The sequence below is a fragment of the Capsicum annuum genome, chromosome 3, assembly GCF_002878395.1.
Source record: "Capsicum annuum cultivar UCD-10X-F1 chromosome 3, UCD10Xv1.1, whole genome shotgun sequence".
Classification (NCBI taxonomy): domain Eukaryota; kingdom Viridiplantae; phylum Streptophyta; class Magnoliopsida; order Solanales; family Solanaceae; genus Capsicum; species Capsicum annuum.
In genome coordinates this window covers 103,265,308-103,278,941 of record NC_061113.1, presented here as the reverse complement: position 1 = coordinate 103,278,941, position 13,634 = coordinate 103,265,308, and the positions used below count along the sequence as shown (strand labels likewise).

The 13,634-nt window shown below is 32.1% G+C and overlaps 1 protein-coding gene across 1 annotated transcript; it reads left to right on the top strand.

Annotated features, from left to right (window-relative positions):
* Window positions 1-2,396: 2,396 nt before the first annotated feature.
* Window positions 2,397-12,378, top strand: LOC107863737 (la-related protein 6B). Its single transcript, XM_016709848.2, has 10 exons — window positions 2,397-3,021; window positions 8,050-8,131; window positions 9,378-9,472; window positions 9,623-9,694; window positions 9,863-9,942; window positions 10,042-10,141; window positions 10,469-10,516; window positions 10,604-10,672; window positions 11,343-11,489; window positions 11,684-12,378. The coding sequence occupies exons 1-10, from the start codon at window positions 2,647-2,649 to the stop codon at window positions 12,005-12,007; spliced, it is 1,392 nt and encodes a 463-aa protein (XP_016565334.1). The 5' UTR covers window positions 2,397-2,646; the 3' UTR covers window positions 12,008-12,378.
* Window positions 12,379-13,634: the final 1,256 nt, after the last annotated feature.

Sequence of the window (13,634 nt, the reverse complement as noted above, 5' to 3'; positions counted from 1 at the left end):
GTTGATGTGATGATTGTGATGGGTTATCGGGGCGACCTCCGGTTCATGTAGGCTTGAGGTGCCCCTACGACATGGATCGATTTTGGGGCGTGTCAATAAATACTTTGAAAGGTTTTTTATTCAGATAAAATAAATATTATTATTTTATTTAAAATTAAAGAAACTCCGAATTAAAATTAATCGTGGAGGGCAAAAATTAGGTGTCAACAGTGATAGAGTATCGTAATTCATCACATTCCAAGAGGGAAATCAAGGAGTCATTCCATAGGGATAATATGCTAATAATTGTATCCTTAAACATAGGGGTAAACTCACCATATACGAATCGTTGGCCTGTATCTCATATCTAAAGATATCTAGAACCTCAACTTTAGGCCTTCCACCTACAGCTAACATATGGTTTGTATATTACTTGTATGACCATATATCTGATCGATTAGGGCATACTTTGCCCATCCATCAATCTTTTAAAGCTTATTTTCTTCAATTTTTGGTTAACACTTTAGTGTACCATGATCCTAAGTCTTTAAGTTCAAATACAACATCATTCTCTCGAGTTTCACTAAATTCGTCGACATCGAGTTAGTCGTACACTAATTCGGAGATACAAGCCCTCTAGATCCAATCACTTGTTTCCTAACTCATATTTTCCCCGTATTTATCCTTTACCTCATCAAACAAATGATTTGTAAGATTAAAAAGAGCTTAGCAAGTCAATGAATGACCGGAAAGGATAAAGTAGAATAAGGAAAAGGGCAGTAGAATAAGAGTACTCCATCCGTCCCACTTTATGTATCGCCATTTTTTATTGTCTGTCTCAAAAGAATGTCACCTTTTTTATTTGGTAACTATTTAAAGACATAATTCCACTTTTATCTTTATTGATCTCACTTAAGTAAAAATAGTAATAATATATTTTTTAATAAAAGATAATTTGATAAAAATTATTTTTTTAATTAAATTCTGTACTAGATCGAACTATCACACATGAGTATCTATGATTTATAATCTATATCTATAATATATTAAAGGTGTGAAGACCCTTAGAAAAGTGATTTAAGCTTTTTGCCATTCATTAAAAGACTCTTCTTTAGACAAAACTGTCTTTTCACTATTTTTTAATTTATTATTTAATTATTTTTTATAATATTAACTAGACTTTCTAAAATATATGAGACTCCTAAAATCTATGGTAAGAGAATTAATTAATATTTTCTTTTCAACTAGACTTTCTAAAATATATGGGACTCCTAAAATATATGGTAAGAAAATTAATTAATATTTTCTTTTCTACTTTTAATTAGAAAAATACTTCTAAAATCCTAAAATAGGACTCTATTAAAGAAATACTTCTATAAATATTGAGATGTACGTTAAACTAGAGAACAAATCGGTTTGCCTATGATTGAACTCATCTAACTTGATTCGATTGCATGTCTAGATTGGTGGATGCTTGATTTTCTAACCTTCAACTTCTTCACTATTTTTGTCATCATAATAGAATTTACCATGTGTATATATATATATATCTTCTTTGTTTTCATTCAAAATCATTCTTTAGGGTCAAAATTTTCGCTTAGACAAGAATTAATTGGATCAAAATCAAAGCTTTGTGATCACTATTATATTTTTTTATAGTTTACAGGTCGTAGATGAATGTCGGTTGGTTTTGAAAAATTTCTTGTGTAAAGGTTAGATTTATTTGTATTGTTTTGATATCTTTATTATCTTATTGTTTTATTTTAATTTACAGATGCTAAATGAATGTGAGTCGGCTTTGAAAATTTTTTTTAGGTAAAGGTTAGATTTAATTGTATTATCATAATATCTTTAATTGTATTATCATAATATCTCTATTAGTTTGTTATTTTGTGGTAGTTTACAGTTTGTAGATAAATATCGATCGACTTTGAGAATTTTTTTTGTGTAAATTTAAGTTTAATTGTATTGTTTTGATATCACTTTTATCATATTATTTTGTTGCAATTTATATGTGATAGATATATTTTGGTCGACTTTGAGGAATTTTTTTATGTAAAGATTAGGTTTAGTTGTATTATTTTGATATCTCTATTATCGTATTATTTTATTTTTGTTTACAGGTGGTAGATGAGTATTAGATGACTTTAAAATTTTTTTTGTGTGTAAAGATTAGATTTAATTGTATTATTTTGATGTATTTATCATTGTATTATTTTGTTGCAATTTATAGATGATAATGAATGTGATCGACTTTTAAAAATATTTTTGATAAAAATTAAATTTAATAAATAAATTCTTCATCTTTACATATTCAAAAGATATTAAATTTAATTATTATATTTATATTATTATTTAAATAAATATTTCATTTAATATAATATTTAAACTCAATTAAAATAAGATACAAGACTCCTACACATAAACTAGCATATTACAACAGACTATGGAAATACCCTCTCCAAAGGCCCTCCGCAAGTCAATGATTGGTCGCAAAGGGTAAAGCAGAAGAACGAAAAGGGCAGTAGAAAAACGTATAAATTAGTAAACGAGCAAAGCATCGAAATATCCTCTCCAGTGTCTTCTTTTCTTCTTCTTCTTCAGCTTTAATTTCTATCGCCCCGGGCGACCATAATAATAATCAAGGCTTCAGAAAAAAAACCCTAGATGGAACTGGAAGAATCTTCAGCTTCTGTAGATTCTCACAGCTTCAATCTGGATCGGTCTTTTGAATCTTCTTCTTCTAATACAAGTAAGCTTAACGCTCAGGCTCCTGCTTTCGTTCCTAGAACATCGTCAGAGCGCGTGTATGCCACACGTTCTGCTGCTGCGCTGCATCTGACCACCACCACTCATGTCCCTGTACAAAATCAGTACCTTTACGCTCCTCAATTGCCAGTACAGTGTCCTCCGTCGCCCTACTATGGCGGTGTTGCTCGACGATTTGTTGATCAAGAGGTTCCTACTGCTGCTGCTGATGCCGATAACTCAGCTAAGATAGGAGGCTTAACTGAAGAAGCTGCTCAAAAGATCGTTAATCAGGTATTAATGCTAGTGAATTTGTTCCATCATAAAAGACATTAGCAAATTAGTAGCTAATAATGAATTTAGATGTTGTCCTTTTAGTTTTCTATGAGGAGAAAACACTATAATAAACATTGTGTATTTAATCTGGACTATTTAGAAAATTATTCCATACAACGGAAAGTCTTAAGATAATTCTGCCATTACCAATGTTAGGGTTAAATGTAGGGCTGTGCAAAAACCGAAACGACCGATAAAAATGGTATTGGGTTATCGGGTTAACGGTTTTTTATTGATTTTATAAAAAGAATTATTGGGTAAACGGTTCGGTATCGGTTTTAGCTTATTGGGTTATAGATTAAACCGATAATCCAATAAGGATACACTAAGTTATTGTTTTATCCCTATTTATGTTATATATTTAAATCTCTTTCTTTATCTATCTCTCTATATATAGATAGATAGATATGTGTATGTATATAGATTCTATGCATTACTAATTCATAATTTAGTGATTCACAAAGTATTAATCTATTCAGGACAACAAAGGCACAATATAAAGTTCGGCTATTATCGTAATAAAAAGCTTGAAGCATTTATAGCTTCCAACAATTAGGATTCAATTTTTTTTTAAACAAACATTCAGTTCAAGTTTGAAGATTCTTGTAAACTAAAATGTATTGCGTAGATTTTGGCGGTAATTAAGATTTCATTTTTGTATGTTAGTTGTTACTATTTCTATTTTATAAGTATTTTCTTATTGGTTAAATCGAAAATCAAACTGTTAAGGACCAAAAACCGATAAACCGAAACCGATAAGAAAATATCTTATTGGTTGGTTATTGGTTTTACATATTTAAAAACCGAAAATTGATAAACCGAACCAATAACACGTAAAACCGAACCGAACCAACCGATGCACACCCCTAGTTAAATGTTAGAATTTTCTTCTTTAACATAATTTCTTGTCTAACCAAAACCTTAGCTCCAAGATCAATTTCAATGAACTTTGGAATAAAATAAAATATCCCAAATCCTAAATTAATCTGCACATAAGATATCACTAAGAATGGAGAGTTAAAAACTTGCTATAGTGACAACAAAAATAATTAATTAAATCGGAACACACATTCCAATACGTCCATACTGATGTCTTTTTTCAGTGTTAAGATATTCTATCGAATAGAAAATTGGAGATGGCATTGGCAGATAAATTTGAAGAAGTTTCAAATAAACAATCAAATTCTCTTATTTTACAAGTTCAGCTTTTGATCTATAGATAGTAAATATAGAAAAGGAGAAAAATATAAAGAATGAAGGAAATTTTGTTAATTTCGGTATTAACATGGTGCAGACGTTTCATTCTTCATGTCGATCTCATATAAGTCTTAGTGATTTGTTACTCTTCTATTTCTTAACTAATTACTTCATGTTGACAACAATTTTCACATGTCCCTCGATATATCTACACGTGATCATGCTATGGATGTCTACTCAATCACCTTTATGTTGCCAAGTCAATTTGTTTCCTTCGAACTTATACTTCACTAAGAGGTACACAAGCCCCTTAAAGCTAATGCCAACTCATAAATCAAAATGAAGAGAGAAAACTAACATTCCTACTATAATTTATTCTCACTGTTTGTCGGTACAAAATATTTTTTGGATCTATGCCGTCGCTTGGATAGAATCCACGAGAAAAGTCATCAACATAACTATCACTTTTCACAAACCAGAAGATTGAAGATTCCAGAAAACATATATAGAATGATGCATACCTTTACCATTTTTAGAAATATGGAAGTCGTTACAATAACCTGCAGATTATATTAATACAGACATTCTGTAGCTATGATCAAGATGTTTTTAAAATTGGTTATATTCTCTAACTTTTGGCAAATTACAAAACATTAGTTAAAATGAATATGAAGTTATAAACTTATTAAGCAACATAAGACAGTGAAAGACTACCAGTTTCGCTGCTTGTAAATTCATTCTCACCAGATCCAAACAATAGATCATGAATATTATATAGAACAAGCAATCGTCCATTGAATATGATACAGTTGAGTATTTCCATTAGTATAGCTTTTAAGAGATTTGGCAACCCAAAAAAGATTGAGGAGACACTCACTCTCTCTATTTTTTTTTAATTTTCTGATCATCGTGTACCATTGATAAATGTTGGTCACAAATAATTTCTTGGTTTCAGCCTTAGCATCTCCAAATCGACTAATCTTCTTCATACTATGAATTTTCTAAGCCATGTTCTCTCTAGTTTCCTTCATTTGTTTCGTTGACTTTCATTCTTCACTCTCACAGGGGGGAACGTCTAAATATTAAATAGTGAATACCTCAATTGTTCAGAAGTTACAAAAGCCATTGAATGTGTAATTATTTAGAGGATTAATGAGGTAACTTCTGGACTTTTCAACTGTAGTCTTCTCAAATTACAATATATAACCGTAAAAGAGCACCAATTTGAAAAAATGAAAATAAGAAGTGCGCGTGTAGCCCTACTACTATTAAAAAGTGTGTTTGAGTTATAAATAAGTGATGAATGTTAGTCTTGTTTATTTAATTCAATTAATAAAGAAAGAGTGCACCAGGCACCCATTTTTTTAACTAACAAAGAAAGAAACCATACCCAGAAAAAATCATCTGATGCCTGTTGTAATTTCATATATATATGGCTTATGTAATTATTTTGGAAGCCTGACATAGTGGCACAATGTGCTGACTTGTATTCACATTATTTGCGATAACATTTCTATCAGTCTATTACCCTTTAGGGTTTTTTGAGGAAACACGTGGAAAGATCAGTTTGAATGTCTCAAATTACTACGTTTTCCAAAAGATTGACCAATTTGCTCTGCACATGGACATGTAGTATTTACTGTCCATTGATAATCCATACAAGACCTTAGTAGTATATGAGGTTGAAAGGAAAAAAATTAGAAAATATAGTGATGCGGTAAAAGTAGTTAAAGAGGTGATGGATACTCAATACCAATAGATAAGAATCTTATACGTTTATTTTGCTATATAATTAGTGAAATGGATAATTTTAAACATCGTTGTGTAATCAAAACTGAGACTTTCTCCTAAACTTTTTTCTAAGAATTTAAAAATGAAACAGGTTCTACTAGCTTCTATCTTTGAATTGATTTTAGTGATTGGATTGTCAATTAAGAATGAGACACGGTAATGTTTGATTGTAGGCCATTACAAATTTATTTTCACACTCTAATAATTAATTGTCAAACGTAGGCTTGTTGTAACCTGTGTGGCTTTATCTCCATCAAATACATAAATTAATTGATGTCGAAGTTAAAAGAATTTATGTTTATTCTGAATACGTCAAAAAAATAGAACTGATAAGTCATTTTGTTTGTGATTGTAAATTGCCAGTTAAGCATATTACCTCATTGAAATTATTTAAATTCAATGAACACATACTGTTTTGGCTTAAAAAAAGCATAAAGGGTTTATAAACTTTCCATATATAAGAAAAAGACTCAATCAAACTTAAAGTTTGAACTAAATATTTAATTAATCATCGATCAAATGGGTGGCTATTCTTCCATGAATTTTTGTGTTTCATTTGTTATTAATAGACTCAATCTAACTTATAATTTGAACTGAATATTTAATTAATCATCGCTCGAATGGCTTCCCATTCTTCCATGAATTTTTTTGTTTCATTTGTTATAAACAATTAAAAACACACTGTAAAGTACCAACGAATTTTCCTGGTCTAGTTGGTAGTCGTTATAGAATGTTCACGGTAACCGTGAACATTATTTATGCAAAAAGTCAAACATTTAATTGGTTGAATATAGAAATACCACAAGTTCTCAAATAATACCACAAACATTATACATAATTGCATTTGTATCCTATACATTTCTGACTGCCTTTTGAAGTCCCAAGAAGTTCTATATAATCCATGTTTTTCATGCTGATTCTTTAATTCTATTCCTTATTAGATCCATGATGTGTGAATCAAATTCTGCGGCTATATGAATTCTAATTGACCATGTTTCTTGTTTAAATTTATCTTTGGCCAACATTAACTTTAGGAGGATCCTATTACCCCCTGGACTAATTCAAATCGTGTTTTTTGCAACCTTAGTGCCTACGTGGCACATACGTGTGCCTACATGGACCTTCAGTGTCTTGATTTACTGATGTGCCACGTAGGCACTAAGGTTGCTAAAAATACGGTTTTAATTAGTTCGGGGGTAATAGGACCCTCCTCAGCAATTTCATATATAGTTCAGGGTGGAAACGGAACATTTACTCAAATAAAAATATAAAGGGGTGAACCCATTATCCCCGAATTTTGTAGTCTTTGGTTGGTCCTAAGTTTGGCCAAAATAGATTTCTCGGTCATAAAAAAGGTTCTCTATATTTTCTATTGGCAAAGAATCTCTAATAGGGTAAAAGGACTCCTAGAAAGCATAAACCTAAGTTAAGCATATTAGCATGACTAAAATATATTCCCAACTAATTGGTATCGCCTATGTAAATCTTTTTTCTTCTATTATGCCCTATCTTTCGGTAAGTATGCATTGCAGTCAGAATTATGTAATGAAAAGAGTTATGCAATGAAACTAACACTATACCTCTAATTTCTTTTCACCAAATACTATACTTTTGTTGTATCTTGTCGATATAAGAGGAAGTTATGATGTCTGACAAGAAGTGTTCAGTGGAAAGATCAAAAACATGTCTTGATGAGTTTTATAGAAGTTTTACTGGAAACTTTTCTGTTTTAAAATAAATCCCGTGAAATTTGTAAAATTTTCAAGTGCTTGTGAAAAGCTTGATCAGAAGACGTGTGAGGATGAAATCAACGATATATTGGAATATATACTTGCAGCTTTTCAAATTTGTTTGGGATAAACCGCTGGAAGCTTGAAATAATGCTGTGAATTTTTTCAAATTTTTCGAGTACTTGTAAAGTTCTTAAACCTATGAAGTTCTCCGCTTCTCTTTTCTTTGTCAAATCAGTTAATTCAGTTGCATTCTTATTCTCCGTAGGTGGAGTTCTATTTCAGCGATCTAAATTTGGCAACGACTGAAAATTTGATAAGGCATATGATCAAGGATCCCGAGGGGTATGGTGAGTGTTCTTATTATTATTTTTTTTTTTGATAACCGTGGTATCCGGGCCAGCTTGCGCGCACCTCGACTAAATCCACGAGATACCTGCCACCTTCCACCAACAACAGGTACCAGGTAACTTTGTCCATCAAGATTAGAACAGATGGGAAGAAAACATCTAGGGGTCATTTGGTTTGAAAACAAGTTATACCGGGATTTGTTATGTTGGGATAAGTTATGATGGGATAAGTTCTACTGAGATTAGTTATGCTGGGATTATTTTTTATTGAGTGTTTGGTTTGTTGTATTCAAGGTAATATGCATGGTATAATTTTTAAAAATAAATTGATTGATTACCAAAATACCCTTCATCTTATTTAACTTTATATATATATATATATTTCCTTTTAAGCTTTAAATAGTCATTCTTATTTTTTTTTTTTAGAGAAATTAAAATATATAAATAAACATAATTTATATATTTTACAACCATTTTTAACGGTTAACTATTCAAAATTTATTTATTTATAAATATATTATAGTTAATTAAACATAATTTATGTGTGCATGAGAATATATTACGTTATATATTATGTTATATATAATTAAATTATATATAATTAAACATAATTAAACATATTAACATAATATATATATATAATTAAACATAAGAATTTACATTATGCTATAGTGGGTAGATTTTCTTATGGTTGGCCTAAGATAACAGAACTACGAGAGCAAATTCCAGTACAATGTGGTGTTAAAGAAAATTGCAAAATTGATTTCCTACGTAATCGGCATGTTCAAATTAGACTAGAGCGACTGGAGGATTTCATAAACATTTTGTCTAAGAGTTCTTATTACCTTAGTATTATACGTTATATATTACGTAATTACGTTATATATTACATAATATATTATATTCATAATTAATGAATATATTGTACGTTAATTAAACATATATATATGTATATTAGTCCCGGGATAAGTTATCCCGAATATTGTCAACCAAACATGCAATAGAAAATTTTATCCCGGGATTATTTGCTTCAACTCCTCAAAGCAAACGACCACCTAGTGTTTGTCTCTGCTGGGAATTGAACCTGAGACCTCATGGTGCTCATCCCAACTTCATTGAACCACTAGGCCACACCCGTGGGTGCAAGTGTTCTTATACCCTGCTTGACTAATCATGTTGTAATTGATAATTTGAAGCTATTATTTTTTCATGGTCTTGCTTGTTTATACTTTATGCTTTGCTATAGTACCAATATCAGTGGTTGCATCATTCAAGAAGATTAAAGCTCTATTAGCTAGTCATGCCCAGCTTGCTGAAGTTCTGCGCAGCTCAATAAATCTTGTGAGTTCTTCATCTTCTCGCTGTCCTCATATCTTTCCCTCCACCTTTGAAAAAGAATCTTATTTTGTGCTTGTGCAAAATCTTGCAACCATTTCTGTTTTGCAAATGTTTTCTTTCTGATTTTTTGTCATTTGACTTTTCTGCTTTTAGGTAGTTAGCGAAGATGGAACGAAAGTTAAACGGCAAAATCCTCTGACTGAAGCTGCCCTAGAAGAGTTGCAAGTATGTTTAATTCCTGTAGCAATAGTGGTTTACAACAAGAACAGTTTTATGAGTGTGTGAAGCATTTTGTTTTTCCATCTACTGGTTCCTGTTCATCTTTTCTGTTTGTAGGCTTTTTTCTTTTAGTATCTGGTTATCATTTGATCCGTCGTGTGTTTTCATCATCAGTCTCGCATAGTAGTTGCTGAGAATTTGCCTGAGGACCACTGCCACCAGAACCTCATGAAGATTTTTTCAGCAGTTGGAAGGTACATGGTTTGCTGTAGTTGTAATAAAGAATAGTCCTAGAAATCTGCTAACATAAAATGTCCAGCCTTTTTAAGACTCTGCATAATGAATTGTGTCAGGGTAAAAATGATACGCACCTGCCACCCTCAGCCTTCAAATGGTGGGGCTTCTTCAGCATCTAGATCAGCAAAATCAGACACCACGTTGTATAGTAACAAGGTAAACATCAGACAATTTGACACGCCAATAACTAAATTATGCATGAGTAGGATGTTTGGAAATTGCTGTCAGAATTAGAGTTAGAAACAATAATAATGAGTTGTTGAAGTTTGACTTGGGAGCTAATTTGGAGAATGTCCACTGCTAATGCAAAGGAACTTACTACATCCACAAAAAGATATGCAAAGTAACTTATGTAGAAAGTTGAAAATTTGCTACTGCTACACAAAAAAAAACACCTCTTCAGAAGAAACAACATTTTCTGTGTTATTCATATTTGTAATGCAGTTGATCATTACTAGATCTGAATTAAATATCTCAATGCAGTTGCACGTATTTGTGGAGTACGACTCTGTTGAATTGGCTGAGAAGGCAGTAAGTTGTTATTAGTGTATTGTCTTAATTACACTTTGTCATCTCTATCTCTGACATCTGTTTTCACTATGCAACCTGATTTTACAGGTTCTTGAGCTAAATGACGTGGATAACTGGCGAAATGGTCTAAAAGTCCATCTGCTTCTTAGACCCGCAGTAAGTCGTGATAATTCTGTTCCTGTCAATAAATTTGAAACCATGTCCTAAAACCGGCATTGTTTTTAACTTGTCATTTAGTTAAAAAAAAAGAATTTTAATGAATAATCAGATCAGTTTAACTTTTATAACAAAATTCCTGATATATGAAAAATTGTTCTCTCGACATCCTGACGTTAAGGTTGCGCTGGTCCATTTTTTGAATTCTAAGTAAGCTTTAGTTCTCTCCATATTCTTGAGGGTGCAACTCTTGAGGATATAGGATTTGACTCCACCATTCTGATGAGGAGGTTACGGAGCTAAACTCCACACTTTTCATGAGGGTACAGGATTTAGTTTCTGAATAGATGCAACAACAACAACAAAAAATCCGGTGTATTCCCACATAGTGAGGTCTGGGGAGGGTAAGATGTACGCAGTCCATACCTCTACCTCTAAAGAAGTAGAAAGGCTATTTCCGATAGACCCCCGGCTCGAGACATGGAGTTTCTGAATAGATGCATAGATGCATTTAGGATAAATGAAGAGTTCCAGTACTCAGGAAAAGATAGAACGTCTAGCTCTACTTATAGGCAAGTTCAGAGATAGATTGTCCTTCAGCATAACTGGGTGCTGGTATTCTGCAATTTTGATGTGCTAGGTACTTATGTACTTTGATTGAATTGTGCAGGCCAAATCTGGGCAAGCCCGAGGGAAGAAGGCTGGTCATGAAAGTGATCGGAACTTCAAAGAAGATGATGATATTGCATTAGAACTCACTGAGAAACATGATGGAGATTCCTCCCACCATGTTGACATGCAAAACAATGACGTTGCAGTAAGTGATGTTGCCATATTTTAAATAAGAAGGAAATATTTCTGTGTATTTTGGGAACTGCACCAAGATAAATTCTACTGAGACGGGTCTTCTTAAAGATACCACACTTTTGGGATACCACATTTCTTTCAGGCTGTAGTGCATGGTTCTTCAGTTTATTTCATTATGGCTTCCTTTAAATTTCACTTGGACAGGAGGGGCATGGCCGTGTTGGGAAGAAGAAAGGAAACAATCGTGGTCGTGGTAAGGTACAGGGACCTGGACAGACGCGGGGTCGGGGACGTGAAACTCCCCAGTTTCGACAAAGCTATCGTGGAGGGCGTACAGGGGCTTCCGTAACGAAAGTTAATACTGGAAGTAGTGTAGATAGTGCCCCCTCTAGTACTAGTGGTGTTAGTGTAGCAGGCCAGCCGTCTGACCAGTTAGCTGGCAAGCAATCTTCTGTGCCTCGCATGCCAGATGGCACTAGGGGATTCTCCATGGGTCGAGGAAAACCAGTTGCTGTGAGAAGTGAGTGACGATGTTCTAGTTTTGTGAAAAGGGTTCTCTATTCATGCAAGCATTTCCCAAGTATAGAAGGGGCAATGTTTCTTCTTTCTTTGCAGTATTGATGGCAGGGTTTTGAAGACTCTTGTCGATCCAGTGAAGATGATACACCGATTAATTTAGCAGCAAGAGTCAGAGTCAAGAAGTTATCTGTTCTGTTAAACCAAAAAGTCTGCTGTGATTTTGTTTTGGAACCACTGAACCTGAGATTAACATAAAGCAACACAAAATTGGTAGAAGATTTCCTTAATCTGAGCGTCTCTCTACACCGATGTGGGCTGGATAATATACTGTGTAAACAAATGAAAGTGTTTTGATTTAATTGGTTTTTATAATTCTTCAATATCAAAGGAGAACGATATATGCCCCTTCCAGGCAGGGGTGTGCAAAGTCCAGATTAACCGATGAATCGAATTGAAAAAATCGTTATTGATTTATTGGTGTTGGGTTATTGGGTTAATGATTTTTACACGGTTTTAGAGATTTCTTTCTTGGGATATCGATTTGGTTTTTGGTTTTAAGATTTAGTTAATGGTTAAATCGATAATTCTATAAGATTATATTAAAATCATTGTTTTATCTCAATTTATATTATAGTGACTTTATATTTTAAATACCCTATTGTTTGTTTACATTTTATAGTTGTTTTAGTGTTGCTTTTTTCTTTATAAACTTGTTGGCTTGTTGGGTTTTCACTCATTAGTTAATATAAAGGGAAAAGGATATCTATTAACACTTCTTAAAACAAATAGCACAAGCTCGAAAAACTTTTCAAAAAGTGGTCAGTCGGATATACTATTTTCGCTTTATAGCTATTTCTAAATTTGGGTCATTTTGGCCTACGTAGTCCATATACAATACTGATACAGTATTTAACTTGGACAATTTAACCCTTTTAAAAATATTTTAATTTTTTTTTGTTATAAATTTTTTAACTAATCAAATATTCTTTTTTTTTTTATTGTTTGGAAATAATAATTAAATTATATAAAAACGATATAATTGTTAAATAAAATATGTATCTATATAAGATATATGTATATAAATTGTATAGTTCTATTAAATATGTATATGTATAAAATATATATAGAAAGTGTATGAAAATTATATAATTATTGTATAAAACGTGTAAAAAAGAAATACAGTTATTGTATAAATTGTGTATCAAGACTGTATAATTTTCGTATAGAATGTTTATATGTATAAGATATATATAGAAACTGTATAGAAGGTGTGTAGAAACGGTATAGAACAAGCCAGTAAATTGAAATGGCTAGAAAGTGGAATTTAAATTTCATGACCATTTTCATGGAAATAGTTTAATTTGAAGTGCCGTTTCTGTCCTCCCCCCTAATATAAACTATAAACCTATATTCATTTTCTTTTTAGAGAGATTGCTACTCAAGTTTGCTAGTTAATCAAAATGTGAAATAGTCTCGTGGACCCTTGTACTTGTCCTGATTTGTAAAGTAGACACTTCTACTTACACTTTTGTCATCTGGACCCTTTAACCCATTAAAAATAAATTTTAAAACTCTTTTGGGGTCTATTAATTCGAACGTGCTGCACAAACGCGGACACATTATTAAAAATTTAAAA

Coding starts and splice junctions, on each gene's coding strand:
- LOC107863737 (XM_016709848.2), top strand. CDS start 2,647: ATGGAACTGGAAGAATCTTCAGCTTCTGTAGATTCTCACAGCTTCAAT. Junction 9,473..9,622: donor TGCGCAGCTCAATAAATCTT/GTGAGTTCTTCA, acceptor TTCTGCTTTTAG/GTAGTTAGCGAAGATGGAAC. Junction 10,673..11,342: donor ATCTGCTTCTTAGACCCGCA/GTAAGTCGTGAT, acceptor TGAATTGTGCAG/GCCAAATCTGGGCAAGCCCG.